The sequence below is a fragment of the Phaseolus vulgaris genome, chromosome 3 (assembly GCF_000499845.2).
Source record: "Phaseolus vulgaris cultivar G19833 chromosome 3, P. vulgaris v2.0, whole genome shotgun sequence".
NCBI classification, from domain to species: Eukaryota; Viridiplantae; Streptophyta; class Magnoliopsida; order Fabales; family Fabaceae; genus Phaseolus; species Phaseolus vulgaris.
This window is the reverse complement of record NC_023757.2, coordinates 45,743,185-45,762,365: the sequence shown is the minus strand read 5'-3', so window position 1 is coordinate 45,762,365 and position 19,181 is coordinate 45,743,185. Positions and strand designations below refer to the sequence as shown.

Sequence of the window (19,181 nt, the reverse complement as noted above, 5' to 3'; positions counted from 1 at the left end):
ATGTTTTACATTAATTTAAATTGTTTCACATCCTAAAAAAAAAGAGTGATCAAGTGTAGAATGCTAAAGATTAAAAGTAGATTGTCTAACTAAAGAAGTATCAATAGGTAAAAAACTAGTTGAATGCTGAAACGTGGGAAAAACATACAATCCATCCTTAATTTTTCCTTTTTTCCTTTAAGAAGACTTGATTTTTAACCTAACAATGGTTATAATAAAATTCAAAATACACATTATTATCTTTTGCAAATTTAAAAACACTGATGATATTTTTGTTAATTCCAAGAGCATGCAACAAATTATTTAAAAATAAAGTATTGTTCACTGATGTGTTGTATAGTAAAACAAACATTTCCAATATATTTGATAAACATACTAGAAGATAATACTATATTAAGTTAAGTTAATTACGGTGCATTTAAATACTCTAATAATCTTATAAAGAGTTACGTTATGACATATTTAATTTCTGTTTTTAAATTTTATTATATCTTTTGTGTTGATTTAAAAAAAAAGCATAAGTATTTTTTCTTTCAATAGTTTAGTTGAAAACAAATATCTGTAAAATATATTTCAAAATTGTCTCTCTTTATAAATAATGAATTTACTAATAATATTAAACAAAAATTAAACATTTTCAGTCTTCTAACCTATAATAAAATAATTAAGACATAAAAATAATGAATCATTTGCCTTCTAAATTCAATTAACACATTTAAATTCTCAAAAATTAAAAAGATATGCCTAGACACAATATTAAGAAAGGTACAAGATTCAAGCATACATCATAAGAAAAGCAAAGGGGAGATCCTGATTTGTGTGCCCCAACATTTGGTGTTGCTAATATTGGAGAATTATTAAGGTTGTCTCTAGCAGGAGTAGGAGCTGAAGAAGGTGAAATAGGTGAGGCCTTACATAAAGGTTCTGTGCTTTTAACGCATGTAAGTGAAGGAACACATGTACAAACTTCTGACAAAATCCCATCAATTCCATGACACCGAATTGAGGATCCTGCTACACATAAATTTGGACTGATAACTTTAACGTTGTTTAGAACATAGTTCTTCCTACCATTGTTAGATACTCTTAGCATGCAATTAGGCAATGAAGTAGGAATAGTTGTTCCAGTGGGGAACTGTCCCAAGACTTCAAAGAGCAGAGGTGATGGAATTGAATGCCTGAGCAAGAAATCGGAGACAGATCCTTCTTGCAAAACCATGTTAGCGAGCATTCGATCGTTGGGCATCAAGAAAGTCACATTCCCCACCAGTCTTGTATCAGGTGGAGACATGTTGATGAGCATCACAAAGGTAAAGTAATTGGCCCTTTGCATCTCTCTAGTTGCTGCAACCAGGTCTTCATTCCTTGCAACCATTTCTGTTGAGGTGGCTGACAAAATCAATATCAATGTGAGGAATATCACCATGAACATGTTATGTGTCATGCTGAATGTTTTCTTCATATGTTGCTGGCTTGGTTCCTCTCCTCTTTTTAGGAAGGTGGTTTTATGATGAAAATGACATTCTAGGTAGATTCTCAGAATTGAGAAAGGAAAAGAGGTAACTTTTTGTGTGCACATGTAAAGTTGCTGGTTCACCTACTGAGCTCCTCATGCTTTCTGGATGATTGGAAGCTCAAACCAAAGCATGTATAATGAATTTTTTCATAACTAGCACATGACTTTGGCCTTCCCATGATTCTCCTAATACATTAGAATGTGATAAAAAAACATTGCAGGAATATGTGGCTTTGTCTCTTTTATTACTGTAAAAAATAAAATGCAAACTTATACATCAGACAACATCAGTAATATATTATATAACAAACATGTTAATAAATGTATTTTTTTTTATTGTATATCGTATTCAACCTCTTCTTGGTTATTGTTGCCATTATATTAAACCTGGACTTGTAAATGTGGCAAAATCTACATAAAGGTCTTATTACGTTGAGTTTGATTCACAACTACTTATTTTGCAACCTAACCTCATGTATCTTAATTAGAATACATATAATAATTGTAACTTATTATTAATAAAATTCATTATCACAAGAACAACAACATAAAAAAAAAATAAAAAAATACATAGATGGTTATATGCCAATATGTATTTATTCATTCAATTCAAACATGATCCATACACAATTATTCAATTTTTTGTTCCTTAAAACTAACACTCTTACAAAATTATGTATCAAATTAATTTTTAACATTACATAACTTACTACCCAATATATAAATAATAAAAAAATAATAATAATAATGACGTGGCAGAAGTCGTGTCAAGTTGGCACGACTTCAGTATGACAGGGCAGAAGTCGTGTCAAGTTGGCACGACTTCAGTATGACATGGCAGAGTCGTGTCTAATTGGGACAATTTGTGCATATGAAGTCGTGCCGAATTGGCACGACTTGCCTAAATTTGTAATTTTTTTAAAACGGATCCCATTTTTGGTAAAAAGCAAAAAAAATAATCCCATCATGGTCAAAAACCCTTATCCATCTTTTCAACACATAACTTAAGGGACTAAATGGACTTTATTCTAATAAAATATAAGTCGAGGTATATTCAACTATATTTGTTGCCACGATGGTCAAACTTGACTCTTGAGCCTATTGTTCATCACTCGTGAGAGATTCAAAATAACTTTGCAAGAATAAATCTTGATAAACCTATTTGACAACAACTAATTTAGGACTTTTACATTAGTTGCAAATTTGAGATAAAAGAATCCTTTTAAAAGTTCAAAATTTTCAAGGGACAATGAGTCATTTTTTTGTAACAAATCATATGATTTAAGGATATCATCCAAATAGAGCATATCAACATGAATATCATCGTGAGATCCTGAATCAACCCTATATCTTCATCAAATTTCTTCAACTTTTGACCAACAAAAGATCATGTAACATCCCTAGTTTTACCCATATTTAATTAAATAAAAGTAAAACAAACAATATTTAATTAACCTATATCTCATAATTGTATCTCAAAAAGATATTCATCCATCTTCACAGATGGAATGTTACAGATCCACCCTCCACATAGCCAACAACAACTTCAGGAAAGATATCAAGACTGCCAACTCATGCGTGAGACTATATATTATGGGTGGTCCGATAGCGGCCCAATAGCGGGTGGCCTGATAAGTCCAACAAATACTCGCTAGGATAGGCTCGAAATGACTCTGATACCATATTACGAAAGTGGACTTTAAGCCTAACTCAACCCCATAAAACCGGCTCATATGATTGAGGTTTGCACCCACTTATATACAATGAAAGGCTCTAATCTCTAGTCGACGTGGGATCTCCAACACATAATTTTTTTAATTTTAAAAATTTCAAAAAATTTATTTATTATTTTCTTATTTGCATATTCCCATCAAGATTGAAAAAAAAAAGTACTAACTATAATGATTTATTTGATTTTCATAAGAAAAATAAAAATTTGAATTACAACCGTGAAATAAATGAAAGTAACAAAAACTCATAATGAAAGTGGAAGAAAGAAAAAAGTGGTGAGCCACAAATTTTCAATTACTAGCAAAAGAAAAGCTAAATAATTTATATATAGTTCTTTCTAAAATTTTGTTTTGGAAAAGCAGTTTTGAAAACTAAACTATAACATCAGTCTTAAAATTTATTTATAAAAAAATTATTTTTTTATATGGTTGTAATATATTCATATTTATTAAAACAAATTATAAATCTACACTCTTAATATAAATATTTAAATAATAATATTTATTTGATTTTAAATATTTGTTTACTACAATTATCACTAATGTTATCGACTATAAACAATTTTTTTTAAATTTGATATTAATTTTTTTAGTTTTAAATTTAAATAATTCTAAAATGATAAAATAGCCAAAATAAAATATAAAATATTAATATAAACATAAAATAGAAAAAATTTATTTACGAAAATACATTTATAATAAAGAATCCCTAAATAGGTATAGATTATATAATATTTTTAAAAAACATAAAGCAAAATCTAGTAAGTAAATAAATCAGAGTTCAATAAGAACCAATAAACCGGATATTTACCGACCCGACCCGAACCCAATGTGGTTTTCTATAAATTTCGGGAAATGACGATTAGGGTTTCTGCGTCTGCTCCATTCATTCGTTCACCGCCCCCAAACCTCTCTGCAGCGCCTTCGATCCAGAAAACATGGTATTCTCTCTTCCCTCTCTTTCCATTCTCAAGCATCTCACGTTTTTTTCTATTGTTATTATTGTGCCTCATTTTATGTTAAAACTGCGCATTTTGTTTTTGCAGACTAAGAGAACAAAGAAGGCTGGCATTGTTGGAAAATATGGTATGTATTATTGCTTCGATTTGACCCAAATCTCATGATGTTTTATGCAATTAGATTGTTGGTTCAGTCTTAATTTTGTTGCTTCCTGTCTTAAATCTTATTTAGTTTTGAGAATAATGTTTATTGGTTGATGTATTTTTATAATGTGACGATTGCTTGCTAAAACACTTTGTTTTGGAATGAAGATTGTTATGCGAACATAGGTTGTTAAGAATGCTGTCACAGGAACATGTTTATTTTGCTTTAATTAATTCCTGAGCAATTTTTCCGATTTGTTTTTATCAGGTACCCGTTATGGTGCCAGTCTGCGGAAGCAGATTAAGAAGATGGAAGTTAGTCAACACAGCAAGTTCTTCTGTGAATTTTGTGGAAAGGTAGCTAAACCTTGGTTTCTTGTATATGTTTAGATCATGTGTCCACTAAGTTTACACTAGCGTTTCAAAATGTTTGAATTCTGATGTTCTAATTTTTCTGGCAGTATGCTGTGAAGAGAAAAGCCGTGGGAATATGGGGATGCAAGGACTGTGGTAAAGTGAAAGCAGGGGGTGCTTACACTTTGAAGTAATGCTCTTCTTCCTCTGTACATAAATGTTTTATTTTCCAAACCAGAGACCTAATTTTGTTCTCATTGTTTTGGCAGCACCGCAAGTGCCGTGACTGTAAGGAGCACTATCAGGAGGTTGAGAGAGCAGACTGAGAGTTAAGCTTGTTGTTAATGCTATCAATTAGATTTGTTTGGAAGTTGTTAGTTTTTGTTCACAGTCAAAGTAAACTCTTTTAATTTTTTTATCTGAGTTAACTCTTATGAATTTAGTTGTTTTGGACTCTATGTCGGAGTAATTTTGCTTATAGTTTCTTTTTATCGTTGCAACTATAGTCTCTGAATCTACATTCTCAAGTATTTTATTTTTAAGATTTTTGTTGTTGGAGCTCACCAATGCTTTACTCCTGATCGTTTTTGGTGTATACCGATCATTGAAAATAAATTTTTGTATAAAGCTATTAGGTTTTTAAATTGAAATTCTGTTGGACCAGTTTTCATAGAATTTTTGTTTTAAAAATGTGTCAAGTGAACCGAATTTATTTGGAGAGAAGTTGGATTCTTAGATGTTAATTGTAGAAAGTTTATTTTGAAGGAAGTTTTAAGTAGTTAAATGGATAGGTCGAACACTTGAATTCTTGTTTCTTGTTGTCCGGATTACTTTAAGGATTTTTTATACGGTCATTAACGATTAACGACTCAAATTGTTTAATAAGCCTTTAATTAAGCAAATTATTATGTAAAAATTGGAAATTTAAGAATTAAAGTGATCGAACGCCTTTATATGCGTGACTGGCAATTTGATATGTATTGTGATTTATCAAATAGACAAGTGTATTAGAACCCATTTGTTTTGGATTTATTTGAATGAGTTCTCCAGGGAAAAATAAGAAAAACTGTAATTTATATTTTATAAACTAAAATTAGTTTAAGTATAAAATGGAAATAATTTTCGTTTAGTTTTTATCTTATTTTATTTTTGTCTCTTTAAAAGTTATTTTTTAATTCAATAAGAAGCCACTTTTTAATTGTTCTTAAGGAGTTAATGAAAATTATCCAAATATATAATGGTTGATTTTACTTTTTAATGGTGTTAAAATGTTTTTATCATAAGGTTGGCATGCCAATTTTAATTTTGGTATTCTATTCTGTACTGTCTCTTGTTGTTTATGTTTCAGAAATTTTGCAAAATATGTGACTTTCATCTTTTAAACAATTTTGTGTTCTTTTCCAAATGTCAAATGTTAATTCTTTGCAGTATTAATTATTTTTTAACCATTCTCTGAGATGATCTAGCCTCAGAGAATAACTTGAACATGTCGAAGGGCTCAAAGCTTAGTGTGAGCTCCATGATTATTAGGCGTGCATAGATTTTTCAAGTTATAAATAGACTTTTTCTAGTTATCGTACACACAACAATTGGGCAATTTGGAACTAATTTAGAGGCATTATACGTTATTTTTGAGATATTAACAGAAGGTTTTGAGATGGCTTCTCTGTTTTTCAAATGTTGCCTCTACAGTTTTAAAAGTTATGTAACCAATTCTTCACATAGGTGACCACACGAAGACAAAAATCTAACAAAGTGAAACTTTTATAGCAAGTTAACCTAGACAGAACCAATGCAAAAATATAGAAAAAAGAGAGACATTTACTGCGTGCGTGCCAAATGAAGATTGCCAGAAATAATCAAGCAATTGTATATTCACACAATTTGTGGATGATAATTATCTTTTGATTGTTGAGGAAAAAACGTTTAAAAAAGGGTATTTTAAATATATCATTTATGTAATATAGACACTGATATAAATTTAAATTTTTAAAATATTAATATTTTTTTTTTTAAAATTGTAGAATTGATAGAATTGTTAGAAATCTAACATATTTTTTAAATTTAACATTTTACAGATACATGTGATACAAGTGTGTCTGATATACACTATTTAAGAAAATTATCTAAGCTGTGATACAAGTGTGTCTGATATACACTATTTAAGAAAATTATCTAAGCTTCATAATATATCAGACACATCTTAAATTCTGATATACACTATTTAAGAAAATTATCTAAGCTGTGATACAAGTGTGTCTGATATACACTATTTAAGAAAATTATCTAAGCTTCATAATATATCAGACACATCATTTAAGAGAATTATCTAAACTTAATAATATATCATAATTGTCTAATTGTCCCAGCTTCATAATATATGAGAATTGTCTAAGCTTGAACGTTAATTGCATATTGAAGGTGGCGTAAATGCCCACCCAAAAGATTATTAAGTCACAACTACTTGTCCTTGAGTAATTGGTAAATTTCTTGTTTTTTAATAAACTTGCTGTCAATAGAACAAAATTCGAAAGGATTTGTAATCGCTTTTACATTTTACGTTCAGTAAATAGAACTAAATCTAAATTTTACAGCCTACCATTTTTTAAAAAGTTCCTTGGGGATTTACTGCTATTCTTTTTAACCACTGGTATCGTAAACAGCCAACTCCATAGCGAGTTCAATCAATTTGACCATCAACTGTCTTGGGACAACTGAATAGAACCGATAAACGAGTAACTTAATGGTCTCGACTATAACATAACTAGTTTGATCCGCAACTATTACGATCAGAACAAGAATAACGTGAAACAAACAGGTTGAGGGAACTGAATTGACGGATTCATCAAAATGAAAGTTGAAGAAAAAGCAATAAAGATATAATAACTTATCCCTTGCCCTAAAAACTCTCTGCATCACTAATACGCCAGTGAATAATTTTCAACAGTAAGTATTCTTGTATGCACACAAATGGCAATGCATAATGAGAGGTTTCACCAGTTAGTAATCAAATATATTCAGAATCCAACACACTGACTTGAGGTCAGACATGCTGTGCATTCATATTTTCCATATAATCAATATTAATGTTGGAATTGTATAGGCGAGGTTAACATCCAAGCAAGGGAACTTTAAAACCAGTATAATGTATGAATGCATTGGGATCATATCCACAAATTCAAAGACTACAGATATGAGGTAAACGACGTAAAAGTAGTAGGGTAGTTCTAATCCGAGACATAACCAAAGATAATTTTAAGTTAATAGCAAGAATACAATTTGTAGGCCATTAAAAAAGTATCATCAAGTACCTACGCACTTGCTCATTGAATCGGAAGCTGAAACTAAGCACTTGCTTCACATATCTGCATATTTCTTTACAACACGCTCCTAAAACAGATGCCTAGATTGTACTGGTTCAGAAAGCTTATGATCCACCGGGGGCAGCCATGAGTACCAAAAGGAGGAAGAGTTAAATGAGACATGGGCAGATTCTTACTTTCATGAAAGTTTGAGCATCAGCTTTATGGCTTATGAACTTTGAACCCAAAAACTCTTGGAACATAGCCTTGTGATGGTTTCTGTGGTTTCAGTTGTCCATATGTCATCAAGAAGAGGTGTGGAAATGTTGTTCCAAAATAAGCTCCATCAATGTCTAGACAGACTCAAGGAAATTTGGGAGTAAAATTTGAACCGCAATTATATAGAGTGTCATACAATCCTACCAAAATTCATATATATACATCAAAATTTAAAATATAAAAGTTTTACAGAAAAAAAAATGCAAGAGGAACAAATAAATAAAATATTGTCAGGCAATTTCAAAATACACTGAAAAATCAGAATGTCCAAACTTCTTAACTTCGAGAGATTAAAGAAAATTGATCTCCAAAAGATTTTAAAATTCAGAAGTTGTTAACTTCCTGCATCATTTTCTAAACATAAGTGTGCCCTCCATAGTATTCAGAAACAGTCGTAATGCTTGAAGCATACAGCAGCTGGAAGTACAGTAGCAAATATAACTTTTGTCAAACAGGACAATATGGCATAGAACTCCTTTATGACCAGCCATTTACTAGACATCACATATCATATCACTCGTACTAGAATATCTAGAACCCCCAGTTCTCATAACGGTTAAAGTTAAACAAACTTGTTATCTGAAGATTACTTTCTCTTATTCCATAAGTGACCAATATAGTACGGACTACATCAACAAGACATCAAAGTATACTCTCAGAAAGTGTGTCCAGAAATTCTAATATATATTAAATCATATAGAGAAAATAGTTTACGATCCACACATGCAATTATTTTTACTTTGGAAAGAGCAAACACAAAATGGATTGCAAGTAAATTTTTAAATAAACCAAAACCAAAAAGGACACATCCTTGCAAACAAACTGCTTATATGGTCAGACTCAAAAATGAAACTCGTGCAAGGATGAAATTAGAGGCACAACAAAAGAGAATAAAAATAGAATTTTCAGAACACAGTTATAATAAGTAGCTGCTGCATCAGCTCAAGTCCCACACAAAAAGGTACATTAATAGAAAGTATATAAGGATACTGCCTTGATACTTGGAGCGAGGATAGTAAAGATCTTCACACCTAGGGCAGTATATTTTTACAGTACTTGCCCTAGGAATGTCTGACTGGCCAACTGGAAGGCAGGGCTGTCCAGAGCAGTAAACTCTCGGGCATCTACCAAAATCATAGTTCTTGTATTTGTCAAGCTGCAAAAGAACCAACGTCACTGACCAAGCTAATCCCCTGGATGATTGACAATTAAAAGAGTGAAAACCAACCAATAAATCTTACCATGGCAGCCATTCCTTTGCTGGTCAACACATATCTGGCATGAATCAAACCGTAAAGCATTTCCGCCGCTGATTCAATCAACTCATTCTGTTCTTCCGTGAACATGTCACCTACACATTCCAACCAAACCATGTAACCACTACAAAAAAAGGTACATGAATGAATGTTCAATGATGTTTTAAAATTGTAGTAATTTTTTTTTGTCGCAATTCTTGGTTGATATTTTCGGAAATTTCATTGAGATGAGAGGAACCCCAGAATATCTTAACATTGATGTCGAAACCACCGTTGCGAACCATGCTTTAAAACCTTAATCATAGTAATACGAATTAATCTGAAAGGACAAGAACTCTGAGCGCACAGTAGAGTAACAAAAAACTGACCATGGGATGATTCGACATCGAGAATCAAATCAAGGGCATAATCATAGTAGGGCACTTGACTGCTCAATCCACAGAGGTTGAAGTCATCCTGGATGTAATCATCATCAACCTCGCAAAAGAACTCGTTTCCCCTGAGATTGCAGAACCAGGAGATCCAAGAGGTGTCATCTCCATCCGAACCGCTAACATCGGACTCTTCACTCTCCGTTTCAGATTCCTCAGCTGCAGGGAATGCAGATGAAATTAGAAATTAATATTATGATGTTAGGTCATTATTTTTTGGCATTGATTGAGTTTCCCTGCAGTAGTCTGGTCTGTGAGAAGAGAAGAATGTGGTGAAGCAAATTGGAAGGGAGTGAAAGAAGAAAAGGAACCTTGGAGGTTGGAATTTTTGGAGGTGGCGTTGATGGGGCGAGAAGTGGAAGGAGAGGATCGTTCGAGGTGCTTGTCGAGAACGTCGTTGATTCGCTTCCGATCCTCCGATTTGGAAGCAGAAACAGTGACGGAAACACCTCCTCTTTCTTTGTACATCCCTATTTCTCTTCTTCTTCGTCTTCCTCTTGGGGCTATTGAAGTTAGCCAAACATGGTCTTAAGATGAAAAGAAAAAAGAGTGAAAGGGTGAAGGCTAGGGTTTTTGATTTTTCACAACACAGCACAACACAATCCTTATTCTCACTTTAAGCTAACCAACCCCATTCTCATTTCTATATACCACTCTTCTTCCTCTTCCAACTTAATTACTATTAATTACTATTAATTATTTTCTAATATTTATTTATTTTTTCTGAGATTAAGGAATCCAGATATAAATGCAAGTCAAATTAAATTACTATTATTATTATTATTAATCACTGTTTCTGAGCATTCAATTAGCTGTTTTAATTATTGTAGATGTTTTCAGTTCTCTTTTAATTATTCCCACTTCAACCATCTCTTTTGTTTTTAATTGCATTTGATATTGTTTTATCTTTTTATTATAGAGTCATTTTCGATTTTTCAAACAATTTTTTAATATATTTAACACACTAATTCAATAAAGATAAAAAAAAATTAAATACATGGTTATATTTAAAATGATAATTAAGGGTATGAATTATTTTTAAAAAGTATATATATACATTATATTATCTTTTATATGTATATATATATATTATTGACATACATTTAAAATTTCCTACTTAAGATGTTTTTATAAATTTATATTATCATTCGTTTGACGTCAAATTATATATTATGATCATATATTCAATTCAAATATATATATATATATATATTGCATTTAATAAATATTATATAAAAAGTATATTTATATATTTAGATAAGTATCATATTAATAAGAAAATCAAATACTGTATTTTTTTTTCTGCTACGAATTAATTCATTTATGTTTACAATATGGTGATTATTGCTGATATGAGGAGGTTTGACACATAACAATATTGTGATTATCTTAATATTATATTAATATGTATATATACACTTTTTCTATTAAAAATATAAAAAATAACGTGTTTTTATTTGATAACCATGAGAAAAGACAAATATACTGTATTATACGGGAAAACATCCAAAGAATTTTTTCTTGAAAAATAATTGAATAATTTTTTATGACTAAATAATGAAAGAATATCAATCATAATTCATAAAAAAGTAGTGAAATTTATTTTAATTTTATTTCATAATCTCAAACACACTTTTTTTTTATCAAGTATAGTAATTAAGAACTGTTAATAACATATTCTATTATATAGTCTTCCTAAGCAACACTATGTTGATTGAAATTTATAAAATTATAAGAAAGACATTAAATATAACTTTAATATATTTTTTAATTTTTAATAATTTTAATGAAGAAGAGAAAATTTGTTGGAAAATGAATAATAGATAATATGTTACCAACACGTATTATATTAATTACATAGCAATTAATATAGTGTGTCTTTATTAGAAAATCTCTTTAAAATTGGAAATTTAAATTATATGCTACTCTCTAGGCAAATTAAATTATTTTTTAAAACATTTGTCAAAGTAGCTACAATAATAAATTTGACAAACATTTTAAGAAATCATCACTCTTTGTTCATTTTAATTGTAAGTTTTTTCTAAAAATGATATTTCTGTCATTTTTAAAATTTAAAAATAACACATTTTTTTAACAATATCCTTAATAAAATAATATTAAAAAAAAATGAATGAGTTTTGGTGAAAAACTCTTATAAAGAAACATATTATTGTTTAGTGTACATGTCTACTTTCTCACTGTTTTTTAGGTGTCTTTTAAAGTTATCTTGAAGAAACTAATAAATACAACAATTTATTTACTTTAATAAAACATTTCTGAGAAATTTTATTCTACTATTTTATTTCCATATCATAATAATATATATATATATAATAATAATAATCAAGGATTAAATAAATGATAGGGATATAAATAATAATAAAATAATATTTAAAAATGAAAATTAAATAAAAACAAAAATATTTCAAACTGTGACACGTAAAAGAGAGTAGGTGATGATAAATATAAAGTGGTTTGTTATTTAAAAATTACTTTATATATGCCTAAGTAATAGATTAATATATGTAAAATTTTAGAAAATTTGGATCATTATTTTTAAAATAGCTTAATATGAAGCTAAACTATTTGTTTAAAGTACATACAAGGAACTGAGTATGTGAATGTGCAACGGCGCCTTTCCGAATCTTACAAATGGCAATGAAAAATATTATTAAAAAAATAGTATATACGTATATAATTTAAAACTTTTTCCATTATTATCTAATTACAAATATGTATAATATAATTTTTACTTTTATATTAATATTATTTTCTAATTGTTTGATAGTACTAAAAAAATACATTAATATCTTAAAATCTACATTAATGTTTACATAAAAAACATCTCTCTTAAAAGAGATTAAAATCTTGCTGCATCACGTTTACAAAAAGATTATTCTCTTCTCATCTTCTCTCGTTATACTTACTGTCATCCTTGCGCAGGGCCATGCTAATCTTCTCTGTATCGTTCCAATTTTATCGGATGTCCACGAAGGGACACTTACTTTAGATTGATTGTTAACTCAAGATGTTATATAATTACAAAGTAGAGATATTTTTCTTTTACTTTTGAAGATTAAACTAACAATTTTCTTACAACTAGGACTAAATTTAAACATATCTATGGAAATTAAAATCATATTTAGACATAAAAATAAGATAAAGAGAGTTTTAATAAAATGCATTTCTAATATTTCTCTTAATAACATTGTACTGAACAAAATACTGAATAGCCAGCCTAGTGGCTGATATGAACCAGCCTTTTTGACACCAGTGGCATCTATCTTTCTGTAGAAAATTGCTATGATGTCGCCATCATTCTACAAGATACAATTCTTTCATTTAATAGACATTCACCTTTAATCACTTTTTTCTATTTTCAGATATAATTTATACATGGTTGTTTGATGCACGATAACGAAATTCAGTTTTCTAAAGCTTTAACTCTTCACCAAACACATACAGCACTAGTTGGTGGGCAACTTTTAAATGCACCCACATGGATAGATACACTATCATGTTTACTGCAAATAGCCAGCATGCAAATCCTACGCTACATGTTTTTGGCACTTTTGCCTTGCATATTAAAGCTTTATAATCTATTTTTCTTACTCTTATACACATAAAACCAGACATCAAAAGTGAGGACCATACTTGCTCCACAATCTGCCATTGAGTTCAATTACCGAAAGTGGTTCCAAGCAGGCACACCTCGCACCTGTACCACGATATAAGAAATGGAAACATCTCTCCAGTGGGGAGGGGAAGAACATTATAACTTAGTAATCAAGTTTCAGAGAAGATCCCATTATTTGGACATGTTTATGATTCTCCTTCCTTAATTCGTTCTGCTTGCTTTGCTTTCTCATCTAATAATAGTGTGTATGCAAACCTATGATGGAGGATGACACTGAAGCTTTCTATCATCACAAGATTGAGGAAATGATTATTCTCATTTATCATCACTATTATTGTTATGGTGCATCCTATTTTGCACAGCTTTTACAGCTGCAACTCTGCCTGCGTTGGCTGCTTTATTAGCTGCTGCGATTACCTTATTCATCCTGTCATCTACCTTTACCATGCTGTAAGCTTTCTCAGCAGCAGAATGAGCATCCTGCACCGAACGAGAGAAGTGAATACCATGATTTAAGGACCACCAAGTTGATGAAGTTAGGGAAAATTCAGGTTTCTTCCTGATTTTGTTATTTGATTATTCTTCATAATAACAACCAGGAAGAAACAAGGAAAGAAACTATATTATGAGAAGCAAAACATTATGAGGTTATACAGGTTTTCTAATTTGAGCATAGAGCCAAAAATATAATATTTATTATATTGAAAATACAATAAAAATCATTCAATGTTTACTTTTTCTTTTAGTAATTTAAAAGTATGTAATCAAGTGTATTTTCTTTTTCATACATTGTGATTGTGATGACAAACGATCCAACCATTAGATCCATGGCTAAAAGGATAGAAGAAGATGAAGCTTCAAAGAAGAATACTCTACTATTTTGGAGAGTGGAATATTAGAAATTTGTGGATGGTTTGTCATCATATTGTGTCTATGCTTACACATTAGAAAGGAAGTTAATTACATTTATATCATTGTTTTTAGTTTTACCCTTTTCCTAATAAAAGAATAACTACTCCCATCCCTTATTCCCTTTCTTTTCCAATCTACAGTGTTCTTGGTACAACTTACTATATACATATTAATTTATTATAAGTGCAAAATGTAACATTACCTGTACTGCATTGGAAACCTTGGCATGGTCCACATCACATGGAGAACCAGTAGGATTATTATGTCCTTTAGGATCATCAAGAATCCCATTCTGCCAGTGACCACACTGTGTTTCCCCATTTCGGAAAGTGTACATTCCCAGTCCTTGTCTTCTTCCTTCATGCCATGCCCCCTCATACCGATGACCATTCTGAAATTGATACACTCCAAAACCATGCATCTTGTCAGCAAAATATTCACCAGCGTACATGTCCCCATTTCTGCAGTACACAAAATAAGTGTAAAGACACATTTAAAAGATATTTTTCGTATTTGTTGAGTCAACCAAGCCTTCCCATTGCAATTGTTCTATTGTAATGCATTCAATATATGCAGTGAACTAAAGATACCACAGAATTAATGACAATCACAGCCTTGTACCACCTTCCAATAAGATTGTTCTTTGATACATGTTAAAAAATGAGAAGTGGTTAAGAATAGGGAAATTATACAGTTCTGGAAACGTGGATCAAATTCAATAGTGAGTTTCAATTATTAATGTTGCAAGGTTAAAGAAGTTAGACAGAGTCAGAGTTACATAATTACATTCTCATATACTGATATAGTAACTGATAAATATTTCAAGTGCAATTACATCGCTACAGAGTAACAGAGTCAGTATTCCATATCACTTCTCAAGTATGTTTTAGCAGGATGTGTATATTGCACGTAAAATTGGTCGAGACATAATATACTTGATTAACTGACATCAGCAAGGACAGGTAGAAAATTCATAATCATCAAGGAGATCATCAATAAGCAGGCAATTGTCTACAAGAAAAGTGGCGCAGAAAACTTTTATCTACTGACACATGCTTACAAGCAGGCTGTGCTTTGATCCTAATGAGTTGAAAAAGTATACAAAACATTTGATTAAATTGTTGACTTGTGGTTAGTGAGAAACCAGAGCAACCCATTTGGCTTCTGACAGAAATTGAAACAACTGATTGAACTACAGTGTAAAAGCAAAGAAGGCAGAAAATCTTTTATCTGAGCCAGTGCAACAAAACTTTGGCATTATTAGTTCCAAACCTTGGAGCATAGTAAATCCAAATCAGTATACGTGTAAAATCTGTAAAATAAGATAGGGAATGCAACCTCATAAATCAAAACTCGTGTGTCTAATACAGGCTGTTGACAATTTGAATGGTCATAGTTCAACCGAAACTTTATATATAAAAGGGCCTAGAATCATAATGACTGGCAGACGCAAATATCTGCAGACCTAATATGGGTAAATTTCAGAAGTCATAATTGAAGCATTGACATATTGGATGTAATGCTCCTCTCCTGGCCAAATGAACATATTTCTAAACTTTGGCCAAGGAAACACCAACGTTTTCATCAAAAGAAAATAAAATAGGCTTGAATCAGATGCAGATAGAAGTTCCCCAACAAATCATGGTTTTGGAAATGTTCAACAAGTTCCAACAAGAAAACCAAAGTCTCATTGCATTGAACATCGAGAACACTAAACCTGAACACGTTATGTAAAATTTCAAATAGAGTAAAAGTAAACCCCCACTTTAATGCTAGAATTTGTATGCATCATGCACTTCAATTACCTCTATAACTGAAAAAAAACAAGTATAGTCCCTCACTCTGCAAAACATTATTGTTTACATCTTGTCTGGATAAACTTTTCAAAAGACAGGCAAAATAAGAAAATAAAAGGTACAATTTAAATTCATCTTAAATGTTAAAATTAGTATTTGCATGTACTAAATTTCAGCCCTCAGAGAAATTAAATGAGAGGGATTCTATAAATTAACACACGTGTAAGCTAGTTTTAACTTCATAGAAACTTAATCCATTTATTTATTTTCTTCTCCTATGAAGACTTAATAGTATCCATACAGAAAGCTAATTATTCCTAGAAACGCGAAGGGCTAAAGTGAATGACATCTTGCAACATCGTAACTAAAGCATATGAACAAATTGTAAATTGAAAAACAAAAACACACCTGAAATGGTACTGTCCGTGTCCATGTTTGACACCCCATTTGAACTCCCCAACATAGCGACTCCCATCATTACAAGTGTGGACTCCAAACCCATGACACTGCCCATTAGACCACTCACCACCATACACATCACCACTGTAGAACCTATAGATCCCCATTCCATGCCTCAAACCTTCCCTATACTGGCCTCTATACCTGCTCCCCCTTGCCCATGTCTCCACACCATACCCATCATACTTCCCATCAACCCAATCCCCCTCATACCTCCCACTCATGTGATAGTGATAAACCCCACTTCCCCAACACTTCCCCTTCTGGAATTCACCCTCGTACACATCCCCATTGCTGTAATCTTGTACCCAACACCCCCAACTCGTGCTCTTCACTTGCTTAGGGTTCGACCCAATGGACCACACCACAGGGTGGGTAGAAGAGGAGGAGGAGGAAGAAGAAGACGATGATGAGAATTTGGCGGGGAACAGTCGAGTGAAGAGCAACAGTGCCAGATTGATGGAAATCAACAGTGCTGCTGAGCAAGCGATGACGGAGAAGAAATCCAAAGGGCTAGGGTTTGAAAAGAGAAAGTAGAGGGAAGGAAGGGGGAGGAACATGAGGAAACGGAAGCGAGGGAGAAGCTTCGAAGTTGGAAACTTTGCGCCAAAGGGTGTAGGAAAGAGAGAGCAAGGGAGGGTCATGACGGGTATTCTCTTGCGGGGCGAGGTTTCAGATGGGTTATTGGAGAAGCGTTCATGGTGACAGGGAGTGTTTGGTGAGTTTGGTGGCGGTGGATGAGGAGAGGAAGGTGAAACCTGAATTGGGAAATGGGTTTGAGTTTGTTTTTGGTTTTGGGGAAGAGGAATTGAAGTAGCATCCTCAGAAGAGAGGTGGGAGTTCTCTTCTCCGATGTGAAGGTCGGGCTTGTGATGGTGATGCATTAACACAGAAAGGAAGTCGAACTGTGACACTGCTTTGTTGGGTGGTGTGTGAATATCTATGTATGTGTGTATGAGATTATGATTATGGTTTTGTTGTTGTTTTTCTTCTGTGCAAGTTGGTTGCTGCTGCTGTCTGTGGCTTTGGTTTAATTTGTTGGAATAAGAGGAAAGGGAGGTAGGAAGTTGCAGTTTCTGTCTGTTACAGGAGTAACAATGCTTATGCCAAACCCAATGGAATGTAGCAAGTGGGATTTGGAAAAGGGTACCTGTGAATTTAAAAGAGACCTTGCCTTTGCCTGAATTTTCTAAACTGCCACATCAAGTACAAATACTTAGTTTGCAACTTGATTGCAGATGCAAGTTGAAATGCAAGTTGAAGGGATAAATTATGAGTACCTGTTTTTTACTGCTAATGATAAGGAATGATTATAACTATTTTTCTTTTCTTTTTAATTCTGCATGCAACTATAAACAATAATATTTTATTAGAAAACCCTTAAAATATGTGATGCACTGTTATCTTATTTATTTTTAATTAGTTCTTGGGAATTATATTCAATAAAACAATCTTAGTAATAAAGGGTATTGGTAAGATATTTTTTATATATATTTAGGAATTAAAATAAATATTTTATTCATTTAAAGATTAAATTAACGTCTCAGATGTTGTTTATTTTTAATGATTACTAGAATTCCAATGCTTTAACATTAGGAAAGAATTCATGGTATTACAACAATGATTGAATATTTAGCTTGGCTCTTAAATGAATCCTTCTTTTGAAGTTGGATTAGGTTAGGTTAATTCATGAACAAAACATGAAAACATTAACTGAATTAAGTTAACAGAGACTTCACATGCAAATCTGCTACCAATGGTCAAACTATGTGATGTCAGTACTCACTTTTATCTTGTGAAGTTCTCATTTTTCAATACTCTACTTATCTCACCATATATTCAATACACATTCATCACTTTTTCATGCAAACCATTTAATAAATTATTTATTCAATAAAATCCTACTATATATTTTTCATGTTGATAAGTCAATAGCATTTATGTTTTCGATAAAGATTCTTTTGTTTTTACAAATAATTAATTTGTTTACAAAACATGTTATTTAGATAGATCATTCAAAAAAATTGAAAATTTAAAAATTTGTAAGATTTTTTTTATTTAAATCGAAGATTCTCAAAATTAAAAAAAAAGTAGGACTTATAATTTTTTAATACCATCTCTTTTCTCGTATTTATGCTTATTTTCTCACATTAAATATTTAAAATTAACTTCTGTTTATTAAAATACCAATTTTTAAATATATATTTAATTGTTTTAATATAGTAGACATTGAATCAATTTATCTAAATTAAGAATTGATATATAAGAAGTTTCAATTGTTTTACCCAAACATATGACAAATTTAAATCAAAGTAATTTATTTTTCTAACATTTCAAATTCCTTGAATAATTCTTCATTCAAACACAATGCTACATAATTTTAACAAGAAATTAAAAAATATTTTT

At 31.3% G+C, this 19,181-nt stretch overlaps 4 protein-coding genes and 1 pseudogene across 4 annotated transcripts; 1 reads left to right on the top strand and 4 right to left on the bottom strand.

Moving 5' to 3' along the window:
- Nucleotides 1–730: 730 nt before the first annotated feature.
- LOC137805670 (FAS1 domain-containing protein SELMODRAFT_448915-like) lies at nucleotides 731–1,444 on the bottom strand. Its single transcript, XM_068605609.1, has one exon. The coding sequence runs from the start codon at nucleotides 1,442–1,444 to the stop codon at nucleotides 731–733; it is 714 nt and encodes a 237-aa protein (XP_068461710.1).
- Nucleotides 1,445–4,068: 2,624 nt separating this feature from the next.
- Nucleotides 4,069–5,203, top strand: LOC137808139 (large ribosomal subunit protein eL43). The gene is made up of 5 exons (XM_068609103.1): nucleotides 4,069–4,187; nucleotides 4,293–4,332; nucleotides 4,618–4,706; nucleotides 4,811–4,893; nucleotides 4,973–5,203. The coding sequence occupies exons 1-5, from the start codon at nucleotides 4,185–4,187 to the stop codon at nucleotides 5,034–5,036; spliced, it is 279 nt and encodes a 92-aa protein (XP_068465204.1). The 5' UTR covers nucleotides 4,069–4,184; the 3' UTR covers nucleotides 5,037–5,203.
- A 2,630-nt stretch (nucleotides 5,204–7,833) lies between these two features.
- LOC137808138 (putative casein kinase II subunit beta-4) lies at nucleotides 7,834–10,634 on the bottom strand. The gene is made up of 5 exons (XM_068609102.1): nucleotides 10,283–10,634; nucleotides 9,909–10,130; nucleotides 9,526–9,635; nucleotides 9,275–9,440; nucleotides 7,834–8,358 (listed from the first exon to the last, which is right to left on the bottom strand). The coding sequence occupies exons 1-5, from the start codon at nucleotides 10,437–10,439 to the stop codon at nucleotides 8,228–8,230; spliced, it is 786 nt and encodes a 261-aa protein (XP_068465203.1). The 5' UTR covers nucleotides 10,440–10,634; the 3' UTR covers nucleotides 7,834–8,227.
- A 2,223-nt stretch (nucleotides 10,635–12,857) lies between these two features.
- Nucleotides 12,858–12,970, bottom strand: LOC137808863 (U6 spliceosomal RNA; annotated as a pseudogene).
- Nucleotides 12,971–13,386: 416 nt separating this feature from the next.
- On the bottom strand, nucleotides 13,387–18,015 carry LOC137808137 (uncharacterized). The gene is made up of 3 exons (XM_068609101.1): nucleotides 16,725–18,015; nucleotides 14,723–14,981; nucleotides 13,387–14,088 (listed from the first exon to the last, which is right to left on the bottom strand). Exons 1-3 carry the CDS (start codon nucleotides 17,657–17,659, stop codon nucleotides 13,924–13,926), a joined length of 1,359 nt encoding a protein of 452 aa, XP_068465202.1. The 5' UTR covers nucleotides 17,660–18,015; the 3' UTR covers nucleotides 13,387–13,923.
- Between the last annotated feature and the right edge of the window lie 1,166 nt (nucleotides 18,016–19,181).

Coding starts and splice junctions, on each gene's coding strand:
- LOC137805670 (XM_068605609.1), bottom strand. CDS start 1,444: ATGACACATAACATGTTCATGGTGATATTCCTCACATTGATATTGATT.
- LOC137808137 (XM_068609101.1), bottom strand. CDS start 17,659: ATGCATCACCATCACAAGCCCGACCTTCACATCGGAGAAGAGAACTCC. Junction 14,982..16,724: donor CACGGACAGTACCATTTCAG/GTGTGTTTTTGT, acceptor TGTGTACTGCAG/AAATGGGGACATGTACGCTG. Junction 14,089..14,722: donor AGGTTTCCAATGCAGTACAG/GTAATGTTACAT, acceptor CGTTCGGTGCAG/GATGCTCATTCTGCTGCTGA.
- LOC137808138 (XM_068609102.1), bottom strand. CDS start 10,439: ATGTACAAAGAAAGAGGAGGTGTTTCCGTCACTGTTTCTGCTTCCAAA. Junction 10,131..10,282: donor CAAAAATTCCAACCTCCAAG/GTTCCTTTTCTT, acceptor CATTCCCTGCAG/CTGAGGAATCTGAAACGGAG. Junction 9,441..9,525: donor GCAAAGGAATGGCTGCCATG/GTAAGATTTATT, acceptor GTTCTTTTGCAG/CTTGACAAATACAAGAACTA.
- LOC137808139 (XM_068609103.1), top strand. Junction 4,333..4,617: donor TGGCATTGTTGGAAAATATG/GTATGTATTATT, acceptor TGTTTTTATCAG/GTACCCGTTATGGTGCCAGT. Junction 4,707..4,810: donor TCTGTGAATTTTGTGGAAAG/GTAGCTAAACCT, acceptor TTTTTCTGGCAG/TATGCTGTGAAGAGAAAAGC.